The sequence below is a fragment of the Chiloscyllium plagiosum genome, unplaced genomic scaffold (genome assembly GCF_037043375.1).
Source record: "Chiloscyllium plagiosum isolate Xiang-an unplaced genomic scaffold, Cpla_swu_hap1 HiC_scaffold_25, whole genome shotgun sequence".
In the NCBI taxonomy this organism is placed as follows: domain Eukaryota; kingdom Metazoa; phylum Chordata; class Chondrichthyes; order Orectolobiformes; family Hemiscylliidae; genus Chiloscyllium; species Chiloscyllium plagiosum.
This window is the reverse complement of record NW_028270163.1, coordinates 56,361,316-56,381,643: the sequence shown is the minus strand read 5'-3', so window position 1 is coordinate 56,381,643 and position 20,328 is coordinate 56,361,316. Positions and strand designations below refer to the sequence as shown.

The 20,328-nt window shown below is 42.9% G+C and overlaps 1 protein-coding gene across 4 annotated transcripts in view; it reads left to right on the top strand.

Moving 5' to 3' along the window:
- LOC122562305 (uncharacterized) overlaps nucleotides 1-20,328 on the top strand; it is a 152,232-nt gene that overhangs the window by 61,094 nt on the left and 70,810 nt on the right. For all 4 annotated transcript variants that reach the window (XM_043715131.2, XM_043715130.2, XM_043715129.2 and 1 more), the window contains 4 exons: nucleotides 10,399-10,505; nucleotides 12,121-12,321; nucleotides 17,941-18,061; nucleotides 19,215-19,431. In XM_043715131.2, the coding sequence (XP_043571066.2) occupies nucleotides 10,399-10,505; nucleotides 12,121-12,321; nucleotides 17,941-18,061; nucleotides 19,215-19,431 (646 nt within the window). The remainder of the gene's footprint in view (nucleotides 1-10,398; nucleotides 10,506-12,120; nucleotides 12,322-17,940; nucleotides 18,062-19,214; nucleotides 19,432-20,328) is intronic.

Below are 20,328 nucleotides of genomic sequence, written 5' to 3'. Positions count from 1 at the left end.
TCTGTCCAACTCGTCCATGCCAACCCGATATCCTAAATTCATCATGTTCCATTTGGATGAGAATTTGGCTCATATCCCTCTAAACTCTACCTATTCATATACCCATCCAGATCCCTTTTAAATGTTGTCATTGTACCAGCGTCCACCACTTCCTCTGGCAGCTCATTCTATACACGTACCACCCTTTGCGTGAAAAAGTTGTCCCTTAGATCCTTTTTAAATCTCGTCCCTCTCACCTTAATCCTATGCCCTCTGGTTTTGGACTCTGGTACTCTGGGGTAAAGACTTTGGCTATTTACCCTATCCAGGCCCCTCTTGATTTTGTAAACATCTAGAAGGTCACCCCTCAGCCTCCAACACTTAAGGGAAAACAGCCCCAGCCTATTCAGCCTCTCCCTTTAGCTCTCCAACCCTGGCAGCATAATTATAAATATTTTCTGAATCCTTTCAAGTTTCACAACATCCTTCCAATAGGAGGAACGCCAGAATTGGATGCCGTATTTCAAAAGTAGCCAAACCAATGCCCTGTACAACTGCAACATGAACTCCCAACACCTGTATTCAATGCACTGATCAATAAAGGCAGGTTTCTGTCCAGAACAAGAATTGCTATTTCTTACAAATAATGAGATTCTAACGGAATGAGGTAAGTAAATGAGGTAACAGTTATAAACAGTCAGCATCTAACATTACAAATTAGAGCGCTAATTTCCTTAACCACACATGGAAAAATAGGTTTGGGTGAAGGAAACCTGGGAGATTGTTCAGTGGTTCCTATTCACAGGATGCTGAGATAATTCTTATGCTGGTTAGAATGTTGCATTTCAGTCTTTTTTCAGATACTTCTTTGGGTTTGTAAGGGACATGAGATAGCTCGTTCACAGACTAAAAGGTCTCCAACGTATCAGTTAAAAGCAACAACTTATTCCAACTGCTGAAGGAAAGATGACCTGGTTTTCTTTAGCTTTAACATGGGTTTAATCTGTACAGAATTGAGACACATCTCCTGTGCTGCTGAGATCAGATCTCTCCCTCTATCTTGTTCCCAGCTCCAAGCTGGTAATTTTTCTGAGAAACAATCTTATGATTGTTGGCAGGCAAAGTGCTTTGTCATTGGTAATTGGTCACTAGTCCATAGACCAATGAACTCTTTGATGCCACCCAGCTGTATCTGAATACAGAACTCCTCGGCTCCCATTCTTCGGCAGCTCCTTCAGTTTCAGCTTGTTCCAGCAGCTGATGAGACACTGCTTGCTATGAGGGTCAGTGACTTGTTTTTCAAAACATGCAGCCATCCTTTAAAACGCCGGTTTCTAAAACAATTCTTCCTCATTTCAGTCCACAATTTTAAAAAGCTCAACAATAAAAAGACACAGTCTTTACAATCTATTTATAATTCAAGGTCACACTATCAAAGCAAGATATCAAATATTTAATTTTTATTTGGATGTGACTATCCCTGCATTTGCTGCCCTGCTGTAATATGTCCTTGAACTGAGTGGCTTGCTCGTCAACCTCATTACAGCCTTGGTTCCAACATTGGCAAAAGAGCTGAATTCCAGAAATGACTACCTTTGACGTTAAGCCCTCATTTAACTGAGTGTGAATGAGTTCTAGCAAAAACAGACTGAATGGAACTTGAGAAAAACTGTCTGTTTGTTGAAGGAAGATGGTTGTGGCTATTGGAGGTCAGTCAACTCAGCTCCAGGAGACCTCTGCAGGATTTCCTCAGGATAGTGTCCTAGTCCCAACCGTTTCAGCTGCTTCATCAATGACCTTCCCTCCATCACAAGGTCAGAACTGGGGTGTCCACTGATGATTGCACATTTTTCAGCCTCAAGATACTGTAGCATTCCGTGTCTAAATGTGATCGGTTGGGTGATCTAAATACGATCTCCATCAAAAGAGAATCTAACCATTGCCCATTAACATTCAATTGCATCACCATCACTAAATCCTCCATTATCAACATCCTAGGTGTTACCATTGATATGAAACTGAACTAGACAAGCTGTGCAGTATTGTGACTACAAAAGTAGCTCTGAGACAACACATCCTGTAGCAAGTAACTCATCTCCTGACTCACCAAAGCCTGTCCAAAATCTACAAGACTCAAAGCAGGAATGTGCAGTCTTCTGGATTACTATTCCATGTCAGCTATGCTAACTTATAAAGTTTGACTGTCAAATTTTCAATCAAGCTAGGACTAATAAAGTAAAAACCTTTCTTCCATGTTGATTATAAGAATCCGCTCTTCAGTACAATTTCTGTTGATCAATTAAAACATACAAATATAGAAAATAGGCATAGCAGTAGGCCGTTGAGCCCTTTGAGGGTGCTTTGCCATTCAGTATGATCATGGCTGATCATTCAACTCTGTACCCTGTTCCTGTTTTCACCCCATATCCATTGATCACTTTAGCTCCAAAAACTATATCTGACAATTTCGAAAATCTGCCATCAAAATGGCAGCAGCCCACAAAGGATCTCAGTAGCTTGAATCCTTGGAAAGAGCTGGAGGGAAATGGTGGGCAAGTAGAATTGAGTAACAGATCAGCCATTGAATAATAGAATGGAGGACATGGATTGAGGGCTGAATGGTCTTCTCCTATGAAATTATGGATTATGTACCTACGCAAGTCAGTTTCAGTAGAATTTTACTTTACAACAGATCTGGTCTTGTCCTGACATGGTGCAGGAGAAATCAACATGTGCAAATGGGAAACCTTTCATTCAGGAAAATAAATTTGTCTTGGATTTGATTGGTTAGAAACTCCTAGATCTAGAAACAACTTGGAGATTTCAGGCTTTGCCATCAGAGAATTGAATGAAACATTAAACTGAGTCGATGTTGAACTGTATTATTCATGGATGCTTTCCATTTTAAATAGTGATGGAAAAGGATAGACCAGATCTAAAAGTTGAAATTCTAAATTGGAGAAAGGCCAATTTTGAAGGCTAGAAAATGGGAAGCTTTCAGAAATGAGATAACGAGAGTCCAAAGAAACTATATTCCTGTTAGGGTGATAGGAAAGGCTGGTAGGTATAGGGAATGCTGGACGACTAAAGAAATTGAGAGTTTGGTTAAGAAAAAGAAGGAAGCATGTGTAAGGTGTAGACAGGATAGATCGAGTGAATCCTTAGAGTATAAAGGCAGTAGGAGTATACTTAACAGGGAAATCAGGAGGGCAAAAAGGGGACATGAAATAGCTTTGGCAAATAGAGTTAGGGAGAATCCAAAGGGTTTTTACAAATACATTAAGGACAAAGGGATAACTAGGGAGAAAATAAGACCCCTCAAAAATCAGCAAGGCGGCCTTTGTGTGGAGCCACAGAAAATGGGGAAGATACTAAACGAGTATTTAGCATCAGTATTTACTGTGGAAAAGGATATGGAAGATATAGAAAGTAGCTAAATAGATGGTGACACCTTGCAAAATGTCCATATTACAGAGGAAGAAGTGCTGGATGTCTTGAAATGGCTAAAAGTGGATAAATCCCCAGGACCTGATCAGGTGTACCCAAGAACTCTGTGGGAAGCTAGAGAAGTAATTGCTGGGCCTCTTGCTGAGATATTTGTATCATCGATAGTCACAGGTGAGGTGCAGAAAGACTAGATGTTGTCTAACGTGGTGCCACTGTTTAAGAAGGGTGGTAAGAACAAGCCAGGGAATTATAGACCGCTGAGCCTGACGTCGGGGGTGAGCAAGTTGTTGGAGGGAATCCTGAGGGACAGGATGTACATGTATTTGGAAAGGCAAGGACTGATTAGGGATAGTCAACATAGCTTTGTGCGTGGGAAATGATGTCTCACAAACTTGATTGAAATTTTTGAAGAAGTAACAAAGAGGATTGATGAGGGCAGAGCGGTAGATATGATCAATATGGACTTCAGTAAGGTGTTCGACAAGGTTCCCCATGGGAGACTGATAAGCAAGGTTAGATCTCACGGAATAAAGGGAGAACTAGCCATTTGGATACAGAACTGGCTCAAAGGTAGAAGACAGAGGGTGGTGGTGGAGGGTTGTTTTTCAGACTGGAGGCCTGTGACCAGTGGAGTGCCACAAGGATTGGTGCTGGGTCCTCTACATTTTGTCATTTACATAAATGATTTGGATGTGAGCATAAGAGGTACAGTTAGAAAGTTTGCAGATGACACCAAAATTGGAGGTGTAGTGGACAGTGAAGAGGGTTACCTCAGATCACAATGGGATCTTGACCAGACGGGCCAATGGGCTGAGAAGTGGCAGATGGAGTTTAATTCAGATAAATGCGAGGTGCTGCATTTTGGGAAAGCAAATCTTAGCAGGACTTATACACTTAATGGTAAGGTCCTAGGGAGTGTTGCTGAACAAAGAGACCTTGGAGTGCAGTTCGTAGCTCCTGATAGATAGTATAGTGTAGAAGGAAGTTTCCTCATTTCCCCTTCCCCCACCTCACCCCAGTTCCCAACTTCCAGCTCAGCACTGTCCCCATAACTTGTCCTACCTGCTTATCTTCTTTTCCACCTATCCATTCCACCCTCCTCCCCGACCTATCACCTCCATCCCCTCCCCCACTCACCTATTGTACTCTATGCTACTTTCTCCCCACTCCCACCCTCCTCTCATTTATCTCTCCACCCTTCAGGCTCTCTGCATGTATTCCTGATGAAGGGCTTTTGCCCGAAACGTCGATTTTACTGCTCCTCGGATGCTGCCTGACCTGCTGTGCTTTTCCAGCACCACTCTAATCTAGACTCTGGTTTCCAGCATCTGCAGTCCTTGTTTTTACCCAGTGAAGAAGGCATTTGGTATGCTTTCTTTTATTGGTCAGAGTATTGAGTACAGGAGTTGGGAGGTCATGTTGCGGCTGTACAGGACATTGGTTAGGCCACTGTTGGAATACTGCGTGCAATTTTGGTCTCCTTCCTATCAGAAAGATGTTGTGACACTTGAAAGGGTTCAGAAAAGATTTACAAGGATGTTGCCAGGGTTGGAGGATTTGAGCTACAGGGAGAGGCTGAACAGGCTGGGGCTGTTTTCCCTGGAGCTTCGGAGGTTGAGGGGTGACCTTGTAGAGATTTACAAAATTATGAGAGGCATGGAGGGGTGGTGGAGTCCAGAACTAGAGGGCATAGGTTTAGGGTGAGAGGGGCAAGATAAAGAAGGGACCTAAGGGGCACCTTTTACACGCAGAGGGTGGTATATATATAGAATGAGCTGCCAGAGGAAGTGGTGGAGGCTGGTACATTTGCAACATTTAAGGGGCATTTGGATGGGTATATGAATAGGACGGGTTTGGAGGGATATGGGCTGGGTGCTGGCAGATGGGACTAGATTGGGTTGGGATATCTGGTCGGCATGGACGGGTTGGACCAAAGGGTCTGTTTCCATGCTGTACATCTCTATGACTCTATTCTCCTAGACACCATTCTGCTCCTACTACTCCCAAACGTAACACCTTCATCTAATTTCTGTTAATGTTTGTGATACAGAATGGCAGGCTCTTCAGGTTACTGCATTCCAACAGTAATTTTGTGCTTCCAAGAGATTTTGAAATATTGAGGTTTGATGTGTATTTAAGTTTTATGCTACAATAATTGGATGATGAATAAAAGGATTGAATGTTCCTCTGCACCGTACCTTCCCTCACAATTCATGCAGCAGCCCTCTGCATCTTCGTTCCAAAATGCTAATGTCAATCATCTAGAATCTGTTGCACAGGCAGTCTCCAGGTTAAGAACAAGTTTCATTCCTGAGTACATTTGTGAGTTTTTTTTAGATTAGATTATCTACAGTGTCGAAACAGGCCATTCAGCCCAACAAGTCCACACCAACCCTCCAAAGAGTAACTCACCCAGACCTATTTCCCTCTGACTAATGCACCTAACACTATGGGCAATTTAGCATGGCCAATTCACCTGACCTGTACATTGTTGGACTGTGAGAGGAAACAGAGCACCAGAGGAAACACACGCAGACACGGGGAGAATGTGCAAACTCCACACAGACAGTCACCTGAGGCAGAAGTCGTACCTGCATCCCTGGTGCTGTGAGGCAGTAGTGCTAACCACTGAGCCACCATACTGCCCCCACTTTTTGCTTTCTCTGCTTTGTTTGTTAACCAATCCTCAGTCCATGCTAGTATACTACCCCCATTTCATGCACTTTGATTTTGTTTACTGACCTCCTGTGTGGATTTCCATCACATTGAAAATCCAAATGCACCATAACTTATCGATTTCTCCTGATCCGCTTTACTGGAAACTCAATCACAAAACCTCACAGGTTTTCCACTTCGTAAATACATGTTAATTCTGTCCAAGCAAGCAATTATTTTCAACGTATCTAGTAATAACATCCTCGTAATAATAGATTCTAGTATTTTATCTGCTGATGTCAGGCTAACAGTTTTTTTTCCTTCTTTCCTAAACAGTGGAGTTTTTTTTTTGCAACCTTCCAAAATGTAGGAGCTATAGCAGAATTAATGAAATTATATGTAACATCCAAAATTAATTTACAAAATGAAATTCCACAAGTTTGATACAGACCAATGATATTTCACTTTTGAAGAATAGCAGCACTTACATTTATATAAACAAAGGTAAGTTTGCTGTAGCCGGAGATGTGTTGCTGGAAAAGCGCAGCAGGTCAGGCAGCATCCAGGGAACAGGAGAATCGACGTTTCGGGCATAAGCCCTTCTTCAGGAATTCTTCATAAGCCATTCCTGAAGAAGGGCTTATGCCCGAAACGTCGATTCTCCTGTTCCCTGGATGCTGCCTGACCTGCTGCGCTTTTCCAGCAACACATCTCCGGCTCTGATCTCCAGCATCTGCAGACCTCACTTTCTCCTCTAAGTTTGCTGTAGTCCCAGTGAATCATACAGTTGCTCTTTCATTCAACAGAAATAATTGGTGGTAGTTTAACCTGAGAACCACCACGTCTCAGGCAAAAGGCAGAGGTTGAGAAGGAAACACCTTCATGGTGACCTCAGCAATTATGGAAATTGAGCTCACACTGTTGGCATCACTCTGTATCGCAAACTACCTGTCCAGCCAACTGAGCTAACCCATCCCATCAAAAGCATGGTTTCTTTGAAATACAGTGATTGTTGATGTACAGGCAAATGTGACACGTATTTTGCGTGCACCAGCAAATGAATAATCGGCCCACCTACTTAGTGGTTTTGTTTGGGTACAGGGAAAGCTCTTTCTTTTCTGACCATTCCTTAGTAACTTCAGCATTAGCTTGAACGAGAAATGGAGCCTTGATTTGTTGTGTACATTTGGACAATCCATCATTTCTCATTATTACAGTGGATCATCAAATGAGTTACACACTGGCACAGCTGCGCAGAAGGAAAACTCGGAAACCAATACTGTGCAGAATTCAATAATTTGGGTACCAAGCATTTGAAGGGGAGAGAGTGCTCCACCAGTAGCTGTGTTTTGCCATGGTTCCAATGACTGGCAGAAAGAGATATGACGTTCTGAAGGCAGATTTTAGGGAGCTAGGAGAGAAATAAGCAAGCAGGACCTGAGAGACAGTAATGGTTACTCCCATTGTCACACACCATTGAGTGTAGAAATATCAGGATTGGATAAGACAAATACATAGCTGGAGATGTTTTAGAACCCGTCTTGGGGCTTTCTCTCGGCTTGCATCTGAACAGATATGGGAAAATATCCTTTGTGGATTGGTTTATTTAGGCTATTGAGGGAGGTTTAAACTAATTTGATTAGGGTTGTGAACTTGAAGATAACAAGAAGAAGGAAAAACAAAGTGAATAAAAAGTTGGGTGACACAGATGGTATTAGACTAAGAATTGTTAAGATATTAGTTGGGTTCAGAAGTCAGGGGTGTGTGTGTGTGTGTGTGTGTGTGTGTGTGTGTGTGTGTGTGTGTGTGTGTGTGTGTGTGTGTGTGTGTGTGTGTGTGTGTGTGTGTGTGTGTGTGTGTGTGTGTGTGTGTGTGTGTGTGTGTGTGTGTGTGTGTGTGTGTGTGTGTGTGTGTGGTCAATAAGTTGCAAGTAGCTATGTGAGAGTATGATGCTGTGGTTATAATAGACCTGTTTCAAAAAACATTCCAACATACCAACTATTAAGAAAGCAGTGTATTGTTTCAGGATAGTATTACTGATGGCTGGGCGGATGGCGAAAGCCGTTCATAAGGCATAGGTGATGCTGGCTTTATAAAGAGTCAGAAAGTACAAAAACAAAGTTATGATCAACCATAACGAACCTTAACTAGAGTACTGTGTTCAGATCCAAGTATACACTTTAGGAAGGATGTCATGGATCATACGAATGTAACAAAACTGCAGCTTAATGATCTGCTTGAAGACTTAGAGTTCATGCCCACCTATTTTGATAATCTGCAACTCCTGAACAGGAATCTTAACTCTGTGTCTAAACAGAGTTAATAGGGAGAAACTACTGCTATTGGCAGAATGCCCAAACACTCAAGGTAATCTTTTAAAGTAATTGGCAAAATCACCAAAGGTAACAGCAGGAAGATATTTCTTCTTAAAAATGCAGCCAGTGGTTTGTATCTAGAATGCAACGCCTGAGGATCCAGCAGAGGAATGTTCAAGTGTAGCTTCAAAACGGAACTGGTAAATGGGCGGGGAGAAAGACTAGCTGACTCTGCCTTACAGATAACAGGGAGAAAGTGAGGTCTGCAGACGCTGGAGATCAAAGCTGAAACTTTATTGCTGGAACAGCACAGCAGGTCAGGCAGCATCTAGGGAACAGAAGATTCGACGTTTCGGGCACATGCCCTTCTTCAGGAATGAGCAGAGAGTGTTCAGCAGGAGAAGATAAAAGGTAGGGAGGAGGGACTTGGAGGAGGGGCGTTGGAAATGTGATAGGTGGAAAGAGGTCAAGGTGAGGGTGATAGGTCGGAGTAGGGTGGAGGCGGAGAGGTCAAGAAGAAGACTGCAGGTCAGGAAGGCGGTGCCGGGCTGGAGGGATTCGGCTGAGACAAGGTGGGGGGAGGGGGGATGAAGAAACTGGTGAAGTCCAAGTTCACCAGTTTCTTCATCCCCCCTCCCCCCACCTTGTCTCAGCCGAATCCCTCCAGCCCGGCACCGCCTTCCTGACCTGCAGTCTTCTTTTTGACCTCTCCGCCTCCACCCTACTCCGACCTATCACCCTCACCTTGACCTCTTTCCACCTATCACATTTCCAACGCCCCTCCTCCAAGTCCCTCCTCCCTACCTTTTATCTTCTCCTGCTGAACACTCTCTGCTCATTCCTGAAGAAGGGCATGTGCCCGAAACGTCGAATCTTCTGTTCCCTAGATGATGCCTGACCTGCTGTGCTGTTCCAGCAATAAAGTTTCAGCTTACAGATAACAGGCATAGACCTGATGGATCAAATAACATCCTCTGTGCTGTAAACTATCTACGAATCTATGAGCAAGTCCTGGAACAAAACATAAATCCTTTGACTCAAGCTGTGATGAAACAGAACTTAACGAAACATCAAGACTGTACAATACTTGTCTCAACATTGTTGAAATTCTGCATTTCCATTTTCGTGTCTTAGGATTAATATTGAAAGGTTACAGATTCTTAGCTGGATATCTTGTCTTCGAACTACCAGCAAAAAAATACTCAAATCTCCAGTAAAGATGACCACCTTGCCAACAACTTTTTTAAAATGCGTTTGTCTTAAGAAAAATCAGAGCATTCCGAACCACTTTATAATCTCTGATTTCTGAACAAAATATGTCTTCATACTCATCGCTCCTTTCATAAAATGTTGATTTGCATGCAAGTCAGAACAAAATATTTTACAATTTAAAATGGCCATCTCTAAGTATGAGCGAATGTTTGCATGTCAGACTCTTAAAATCAGTATTAATAGGGGATCTCACTCATTAAGTATGAGTGTTCATAAGTCAGGAGCATCCAAATCTTTCTACCCACTGATATTTCTTTATTAATTTACGGGATGAGAGTGTCGCTGGGTAGGCAGCATTTATTGCCCACCCCTAATTGCCTAGAGGGCAGTTGAGTGTCAACCACATTGCTGTGAGTCTGGAGTCACACGTAGGCCAGACCAGTTTCCTTCCCTAAAGGAAATTAGGGTTTTTCCAACAATTGGCAATGGATTCATGGTCATCATTAGACTCTTAGTTGCAGATACTGTTTGAATTCAGCTTCCACCATCTGCCATAATGAGATTCATACCCAGGTCCTCCGAACATTATCTGGGTCTTTGGATTAACAGTCTAGTAATAACATCACTAGGCTATTGCCTCCCTCATGGCGCAATAGCTGACTTAACAGCGGATAGACTTCATGTAATTTTGAGAAAATATGAAGGACTTTGTTTTCAGAATGTGATTACAACATTGATTTCTGCTATTTACTTTTTCAACTCCAACATGTTTTGTATTTTTATTTAACAGCAAACGTCTCGAAAACTGAAGGTGTAACTTCACAACTATCTTCCAAATTCATTCTTGATTGTCTAATCAGAATTCCAGTGAGACTCTGCAAATCGCTCCTACAGAAGGTAGCCTGCTGTTCCTGGCTTGTAATGCTTTAATAATGTAAAATCACAGAATTGATGCAGTAATTAACTTTTGATTGTAAATTGTTGTGTACAACATGCATTTATTGTTTGCATGAATGGTAATGTTTGCAAAGTAGATCTGTCGAAATGCCCAAGTGATCAGTCTTCATAGGCCTAAATTGAGAGTGTGAATAGTTTTTTGACCACACGGTACATTGCCAGCTTCTGTTCTCATTTATTGTTAGTGATTCTGCAGCTGAGACTAGATATAACATCCTTCTTACTATCCCCTCGTAAATCAAGGAGCAGCAAACCTGAGATCCTCTGCTCTGTGTGCTTCAGTACCACAGCCATAAGGCTTAAAGACCAGCTTTGGAATTACTCATCATGCCCGTTTTTGTTGCATTGGCTGGAGAGAAATTAGTGGGAGTTCATTCACTCAAAATTTATTTGCTTTGTGCTTTTTTCTGCCCTGTATAAACTTTAAGCAAAACATTTAAAAAGTGGCAATGTAATGAAGTACCTGTAGTAATTTTGATTGTACTTTGATTAGACTTATGGAGCTGTGATAAGATGATTTCCCACCTACTGCCCTCACACCTACCCCCCTCCATCCTCACTGATGTCCTAAGTCAGAAGTCACACAACGTCAGGTTACAGTCCAACAGGTTTATTTGAAATCACAATGCCCCAAAAGCTTATGATTTTAAATATACCTGTTGGACTATAACTTGGTATCGTGTGACTTCTGAGTTTGTCCACCCCAGTCCAACACTGGCACCTCCACATCATGACTGATGTCCTATGACAATAATGTTGTATCAGCACATTAATGGGCAGAAAGTCAGTCCAGCTATGCTTATCCTCACTATTCTGTTCCCTGTTTTTGTGAAAGAGAGGAGATAATTAGTACTGGTGAATCCGTATCCTATGGACCTCAATTTTATTTATTACTGAAATTGAAGTAGTTTCCTTGGAGGATTCATATGTTTTTTTATGAGGTACTGCAAGCTGGATGTTAAAGATTAAGTGGAGATTCATATCTACTGTTTAAAAACTTTATTGTTTTAATTTTCACTCCTCTTGTACTGAAAATGTTCGTAAGGTAAATTATGTTTATAGTGGGTGCAACAATCAAAGTCATTTCTGGAGGCTATGTCAGTTTGTCTCAAAACAAGGTACGAACAATTATGTGTAAAGGTCCGCTCAAATTACAGGTAAAGATCCACTGGTCTATACTGCCTGTCACATACAATTGTGACACTGTTGGCTTTACCATACACATGACCCCTTCCCTACCTAGCACATTGTGCTGCCTTGGAAGCAATGATAATACAGATAAAAACGCAGGCCATTTTTAAGGTGGTGACAGATCTCTCCAAATCCTTTAGATTAGGAGAAGACTAGAATCTTAATAGTTTTATTCTAGCTTCACTTTTACACGAGACAATTTCTGCCTTCGCCAGAAGCAGCTATTTCTCTATCTGCACTGCTGCTTATAATATAATAATATTAATCATCTGTAATTATGAAATTCATTCAGACAAAGGTTTATAAAATGAAAATAGAATCCGAAACGTAGCCAGTAAAATACTGGAAACACTGTAAATTGCAGATATTCCTGGAGCCATTTTCAAAAGTGATTGGACAATCTGAATCAAAAGAACTTCTGCTTCAAGCAGCGAGATCCTCCTCCAGGTATCTGAACCGATTACATGAACTGGGAATTCTTCTGGGCATCACAGAATGGACGAAGGACTATCAAATCAAACTGGATCCAGCAAAACTCTCAAAGCTTACATCAAAAGCCACAAAGGTGAATCCTAGCAATGTCAATGGCTGAATTCTTGTATGTTTTTAATTAAAAATAAAGTGATAGAAATAGATTAGCATATAAGCGAAATCCATTCTGATTTAGGGAACCAGAGGAAAATGTGTCATGTTTCAGATCTTCATGGATTACTACCGTGGTTTACAAAAGAAACTGCATATCTTGTTAAGCGGAAGAAGGAGGCTTATGTGATGTTGAGACGAGATGGTTCAGATGAGGCGATGGACAGTTACAGATTAGCCAAGAAGGATTTAAAGAGAGTTAAGAAGAGCAAGGAGGGGACGTGAGCAGACTTTAGCAGGTATATAGAGGAGAACCCTAAAGCTTTTTAGAGGTATGTGAGGGATAAAAGGATGATTAGGGTAGGAATAGGATCCATCAAAGACAGAAGTGGGAAATTATGTGTAGACCCTGTGGAAATTGGAGAGGTGTTAATTGAATATTTCTCATCTGTTTTCACTCAGGAAAAGGAGAATATTGTGGAGGAGAAGAATAAGATACAGGATATTAGACTAGAAAGGATCGAGTTTAGTAAGGAAGTGGTGTTATCAATTCTCGAAGGAGTGAAAGTAGACAAGTTCCCTGGGCTGGATGGGATTTATCCGAGGATTCTCTGGGAAGCTAGGGAGGAGATATTGGAGTCTTTGGCTTTGATCTTTGAGTCGTCATTGTCTACAGGTTTAGTACCAGAGGACTAGAGGATTGCAAATGTTGTGCCCTTGTTCAAGAAGGGCAATAAAGATGACTCAGGTAATTATAGACCAGTGAGCCTTACGTCTGTTGAAGGAAAAGTTTTAGAAAGGGTTATAAGAGATAAGATTTATAATCATCTAGCAAGCAACAGTTTGATTGGAGATAGTCAACATGGTTTCGTCAAGGGCAGATCATGTCTCACAAACCTGATGGAGTTTTTTGAGAAGGTGATCGACCATGTGGATGAGGGAAGGCAGTTGATGTGGTGTACATGGACTTCAGTAAAGTCTTTGATAAGGTTCCACATGGTAGGGTGTTGGAGAAAATGCGGAGGCTTGGGATTGAGGGTGATTTAGCAGTTTGGATTAGAAAATGGCTTTCTGTAAGAAGGCAGCGAGTGGTGATTGATGGGAAATATTCAGCCTGGAGACCGGTTACTAGTGGTGTGCCACAAGGATCTGTTTTGGGACCACTGCTGTTTGTCATTTTTATAAATGACTTGGACGCAGGCATAGGTGGATGGGTCAGTAGATTTGCAGATGACACTAAAGTCGTGAAGTAGTGGACAGTGTGGAAGAGTGTTGCAGGTTGCAGGAGGATTTGGATAAACTGCAGAATTGGGCTGAGAGGTGGCAAATGAAGTTCAATGCCGATAAATGTGAGATGATTCACTTTGGGACGAATAACAGGAAGGCAGAATACTGGGTCACTGAAAAGATTCTTGGTAGTGTGGGTGTGCAGAGGGATTTTGGAGTCCATGTACATAGATCCCTGAAAGTTGCCACACAGGTTGACAGTGTTGTTGAGAAGGTGTGTTTGATTTTATTGGTGGAGGGATTGAGTTATGTAGCTGGGATGTCATGCTGCAACTATACAAAACGCTAGTGTGGCCTCACTTGGAATATTGTATACAGTTCTGGTCGCCCCATTAAAGGAAGGATGTGGAAGCATTGGAAAAGGTGCAGAGGAGATTTACCAGGATGTTGCCTGGTCTGGAGGGAAGGTCTTATGAGGAAAGGCTGAGGGACTTGGGTCTGTTCTCATTGGAGAGAAAAAGGCTAAGAGGGGATTTGATAGAGACATACAAGATGATCAGAGGATTATAGATAGGGTGGACAGTGAGAGTATTTTTCCGAGTATGATGACGTCAGCTTGTACAAGGGGGCATAACTACAAATTGAGTGGTGAAAGATTTAAGACAAATATCAGAGGAAGGTTCTTTAATTCAGAGAATGGTAAGGGCGTGGAATGCCCTGTCTGCCAATGTAGTTAACTCAGCCATGTTAGGGGCATTTAAACAGTCCTTGGATAAGTACATGGATGATGATGGGATAGTGTAGGGGGATGGGCTTAGACTAGTTGACAGGTTGGCGCAACATTGAGGACCTTTTCTGTGCTGAATTGTACAATGTTCTATGTTCTTTGTACTATTGTGTATTTCAAAAATGTTTTAAAAAATTGATTTCCAGCAAGATTCCATGATATTATTTTTATTGAATAACAAACCCTCCTTACAGACTTCAGTTTGAGACTTCTTTAATGACAAACCACTTGATTGTATCTGAAATCTATTCTACAGTGGGGGTAACTGCCTGACAGATTCACCAAATACTTGGTTGAACAGCAGTCCTCCTGATTGACACTCTTTATTTTTGGGCTTAAGGCCAGTTGCTGGTAACTCCTGAAGAACCCTTTATAAAGTTTCACCTGCCCATCGGCTGAATCTTGAGTGTATCTTGCAGAGAGATTATTCAACATGAACAGAGACAAGGGGCTGGATGTTTGATAAGCAAACCTTCCTGCCTCACTCTATCAGACTCGATTTACCTTGCAGGAAGGTATGTTTGAGCCAGTTGCAGATTCGAGACAGCCAAAAAGACTGCTGAGGCAAAAGCTGCTTAAAAGGCCCACCTTGATTTTCTGGGATTTGTCCCAGTTGTTTTGCTGAGTCTCAAGCTGTTACACCACCAATTCCCATGCCTGTTCATGCCAACCTTATATCCTTGCACCCTCTATACTAATGCACTCAGTAATTACCATGTGCAGACCTTGGGAATCCTTATTGAGGTTAAAAAAGTATAGGTTTAAATATTGATTACAGTTTTGATTGTTTAAACTAAATATTGCCATTCATGAAAGCTTATTTAAAATGTTTAAATCCTCAAATTAATCATTATTTACAAAAACAAACAGACTTGTATTCATAACCCCACATCATAGATCACTAATCTTTCAATAATAATCTCTTTGAGCTATTAATCAGACTGAACATAGAAACCCCTGATGAGATTATCATAAAGGAGCCAAATCTTAAAAATGACAATAACAATAGTCCTTAGAGTGATGTCAACAAACAGTGCTAGAACAGATTATTTTCAAGTCTCAATGACATAGGCAACTTTTAAAGGGCTATGAATTTTAACATAGTTCTGGATTAGTGGTGCTGGAAGAGCACAGCAGTTCAGGCAGCATCCAAGGAGCAGCAAAATCGACGTTTCGGGCAAAAGCCCTTCATGAGGAATAAAGGCAGAGAGCCTGAAGTGTGGAGAGATCAGCTAGAGGAGGGTGGGGGGTAGGGAGAAAGTAGCATAGAGTACAATAGGTGAGTGGGGGAGGGGATGAAGGTGATAGGTCAGGGAGGAGAGGGTGGAGTGGATAGGTGGAAAAGGAGCTGGGCAGGTAGGACAAGTCCGGACAAGTCATGGGGACAGTGCTGAGCTGGAAGTTTGGAACTGGGATGAGGTGGGGGAAAGGGAAATGAGGAAACTGTTGAAGTCCACATTGATGCCCTGGGGTTGAAGTGTTCCGAGGCGGAAGATGAGGTGTTCTTCCTCCAGGCGTCTGGTGGTGAGGGAGCGGCGGTGAAGGAGGCCCAGGACCTCCATGTCCTCGGCAGAGTGGGAGGGGGAGTTGAAATGTTGGGCCACGGGGCGGTATGGTTGATTGGTGCGGGTGTCCCGGAGATGTTCCCTAAAGCGCTCTGCTTGGAGGCGCCCAGTCTCCCCAATGTAGAAGAGACCGCATCAGGAGCAACGGATACCATAAATGATATTAGTGGATGTGCAGGTAAAACTTTGATGGATGAGGAAGGCTCCTTTAGGGCGTTGGATAGAGGTGAGGGAGGAGGTGTGGGCGCAGGTTTTACAGTTCCTGCGGTGGCAGGGGAAGGTGCCAGGATGGGAGGGTGGATTGTAGGGGGCGTGGACCTGACCAGGTAGTCACGGAGGGAACAGTCTTTGCGGAAGGTGGAAAGGGGTGGGGAGGGAAATCCCTGGTGGTGGGGTCTTTTTGGAGGTGGCGGAAATGTCGGCGGATGATTTGGTTTATACGAAGGTTGGTGGGGTGGAAGGTGAGCACCGGGGCGTTCTGTCCTTGTTACAGTTGGAGAGGTGGGGTCTGAGGGCGGAGGTGCGGGATGTGGACGAGATGCGTTGGAGAGCATCTTTAACCACGTGGGAAGGGAAATTGCGGTCTCTAAAGAAGGAGGCCATCTGGTGTGTTCTGTGGTGGAACTGGTCCTCCTGGGAGCAGATACGGCGGAGGCGGAGGAATTGGGAATACGGGATGACATTTTTGCAAGAGCTAGGATGGGAAGAGGTGTAATCCAGGTAGCTGTGGGAGTCGGTGGGTTTGTAAAAAATGTCAGTGTCAAGTCGGTCGTCATTAATGGAGATGGAGAGGTCCAGGAAGGGGAGGGAGGTGTCAGAGATGGTCCAGGTAAATTTAAGGTCAGGGTGGAATGTGTTGGTGAAGTTGATGAATTGCTCAACCTCCTCGCAGGAGCACGAGGTGGCGCAAATGCAGTCATCAATGTAGCGGAGGAAGAGGTGGGGAGTGGTGCCAGTGTAATTACGGAAGATCAACTGTTCTACGTAGCCAACGAAGAGACAGGCATAGCTGGGGCCCATACATGTGCCCATGGCTACCCCTTTGGTCAGGAGGAAGTGGGAGGATTCAAAGGAGAAATTGTTAAGGGTGAGGACCAGTTCGGCCAAACGAATGAGCGAGTCAGTGGAAGGGTACTGTTGGGGACGTCGGGAGAGGAAAAAACGGAGGGCTTGGAGGCCCTGGTCATGGTGGACGGAAGTGTAGAGGTATTGGATATCCATGGTGAAGATGAGGTGTTGGGGGCCGGGGAAACGGAAGTCTTGGAGGAGGTGGAGGGCGTGGGTGGTGTCTCGAACGTATGTGGGGAGTTCCTGGGCTAGGGGGGATAGTACAGTGTCGAGGTAGGTAGAGATGAGTTCAGTGGGGCAGGAGCATGCTGAGACAATGGGTCAGCCAGGCTGGTCAGGCTTGTGGATCTTGGGAAGGAGGTAGAACCGGGCAGTGCGGGGTTCCCGGACTATGAGGTTGGAAGCTGTGGGTGGGAGATCTCCTGAGGTGATGAGGTTCTGTATGGTCTGGGAGATGATGGTTTGGTGATGGTCGGTGGGTCATGGTCGAGGCGGCAGTAGGAAGAGGTGTCCTTGAGTTGGCGTTTGGCTTCAGCGGTGTTTTTACCAATTTAAACATAGTGTCAAGTGTCAAAATGATGACTTCCACCCTGCAGGTTAAAGCCTGTTGTAGTGAAAATTTGGCCTTATTTTGAACCCAGTGCTGACAGCTCATACCCCATTACCCCCTTCCTTATCAGCAAGATGGGATCAGAAATGGGGAATCTGTGGAATCACTGGAAAAAATTGTTCTATGGAGCTAATTGCCTGTATTGTACCTTGATAGATTGATGAGACCTTTAATTGCATATCCCATATACTGGATTTATTGTATAAGAGCCATCCAACATTCTTGGTCATAGTAGTTTAAAATATTGCCTTGTGTCAGAAAATACAACCAAAGTTGCAGAGAAATTTGGCTTACTTTTAGGAGAATGAAAATGTATTCTAATGAAGAGTGTAATTTGTGATCCAGGCAGTGGACTCTGTATTGGTGAGCAGTGGGTCTTCGCTTGCAGGCCTGAGTGAAACTGAAGATTCCGATGTGGCCAAATCTGAGTCTAATTCAGAATGCAAAAGTGCATCAATCAGTTCAGGTAAGACACATTTTAAAGCTTTGTCTTCTCAAGGCATTGCAACATACATTTGATTATTGTGTTATACCATAAGCTTAGATCTGAACACCATTGAATATGCACAGTTTCCAGCAGAAGTCATTATATAAACATTAGGAGTGAAAATACTGCCGAAAACAAATCCTGGTTAGAAGGCAGCCAGTCAGGTTTATTTTATGTAAATATCTTGCCCGGCTCATATTTCAATTGGGTCATCCTTGTTCCTTGGGTCCCACAAGGAGTCCATGGTGAGACTATTTTTCCAAGTAATTTATTATTTATTCCAAGTACTGTAAACAAATTAACATTGTCTCTTTCTTTTATAAAATATAAATTGCATTGACTTTTCCTCTCATGCAGTGTAAAGTGACATTTATTTCTGGTTTTTCTGTGGGTGGTATTGGTGTAACTGGATTGAGTATTCCTGCACCAGAAGGGAGTGCTGTTCCCTTAATCATTGCCTGGATATTTTCTAACCAGAGATGTTCTTATACACCTCTGGGGCTGGTAGGAACACTCCCATTGCACCCACAAAAGCCTCAATTTAATCATTGTCCATACTTTCTAATCAACCTGTTCACAGATGGTAATACACACCTCTGGCATTTCCCAGGTCTCCTGCGTCAGAGGTAGGGGCACTACTGCTCCACCACAAGATCCCTGAATGTGTTCAACCAGAGTTCCCTCAAGTGTTTCAAGATTAGTTGGAGCACTCAGTGGTATTTTCTAATCGACTAGTTCAGAGATGTTATGACACATCCTCTGGAGCAGGTGAGGCTTAAACCCAGGCTTCCTAGCTCAGTGGTTGGGGCACTACCATTGTGCCACAAAGGCCCCAATTTAATCACTATTCAGTGTCTCCTAGCTGATAGGTAATAGGTGTAAAGGTCAGCAGGAGGTAGGATTGAACTTGGCTGTGGTGATGCAGAAGTCAAATAGCCAGCTCATGCCCAGCTTCAGGCTATAGCAGTGACCCCTACCCTCTTCCCAGATGAGATCTGTGTGATTGGCATCAAACCACCTGCAGATTCCCATCCCAGACTAATTTGAGGGGGAGCTGAAAGAACAGCCAATGAAGGGCTAGAACATACTGCAATTCTTAAATTGGGTTTGTGTTTTTTTTTAAACCTCACAGATGATGAAGTGGATCAGGAAAGTGAGAAGTTTGTGCTTGCAGATGAAGGGAGTGAGCAACCACCAAGTGATGAGAAAGTGTCTGACCACAGCAGTGACATCATGGTCATAAACAGTGCTGCACCAGCTTCAAGTGATGTAACAAATAAGGAGCAATGTTCAGCTGGCATTGCCAATGAGGAAGAGAGTGTACGCAGAAACATCATTGAGAGCATCAGGTCTGTATGTGTTCGATGACACTAAAGTAAAATTATGAGTGCTGCTCTATAAGTGGGATTGACTGTAATTTAAGATAGTTACTGCTCAGGATTGTGTGTAGGATTTGGTGGGAGATAAGTTGGAAAAAGAAAAAGCTCACAAATGAGAAATCAATTCCTTGTCCCAGCCCCATGTTAAGGGAGGCAGACTTAAGGGTCTAAATGAAATGGGGAATGGAGGCAATACCAAAGAAAATGGATTAAAATATCCCTAAATGTTTAATTTCCAGGCTTGAAAAATCTTTATCAGCTAATTCCTCACCATTCTCTGCCCTGGTGAAAGTAATTAAAGCCGGTGAATTGAAATGAGAGATTCTGTGTCCTCTGGTTTGGCCTCTCAAGCAACAAAGCTTGTTGTATGTGCCTGCTCTATAGTGACCAAACTTCAGTACCCAGAATAATCAGCAAAATGAAGAGATCTGTACAACTGAAAGTAAGCTAACCAGTGGGAGTAACCAATGAGCTCCAAATAGCCACTCACCAATTTAATTTCTAATTGAAGTCAATGGAAACTACAACAGGAATGATGTGTTGTGGGCGATTAATGATTTTGCCTCTTTGACATAATTTCCCATGTTAAAGTCAGCCGTTATGTTCAATGGTAAACCAATGTCAGTGGTGGGGACATTGAACAAAACAGCACTTTGACATTTATCTACTTCTCTCCTTCTGTGGGACGTTCTGCATATCTCCTTGTGTTTCCAAATTTCTATTCTGCTTCATCCCCTCCCCTCAAACCCCAGAGCGAATGGAGCCGTAGCTCAACCCCTCTGAGATCATTGCATAGACATATCACAAGATCCGTCCAAGTTAGGAGAAAGAGGTTATAAGGATCTGTGTCCCTTTCAGAATTTCCTC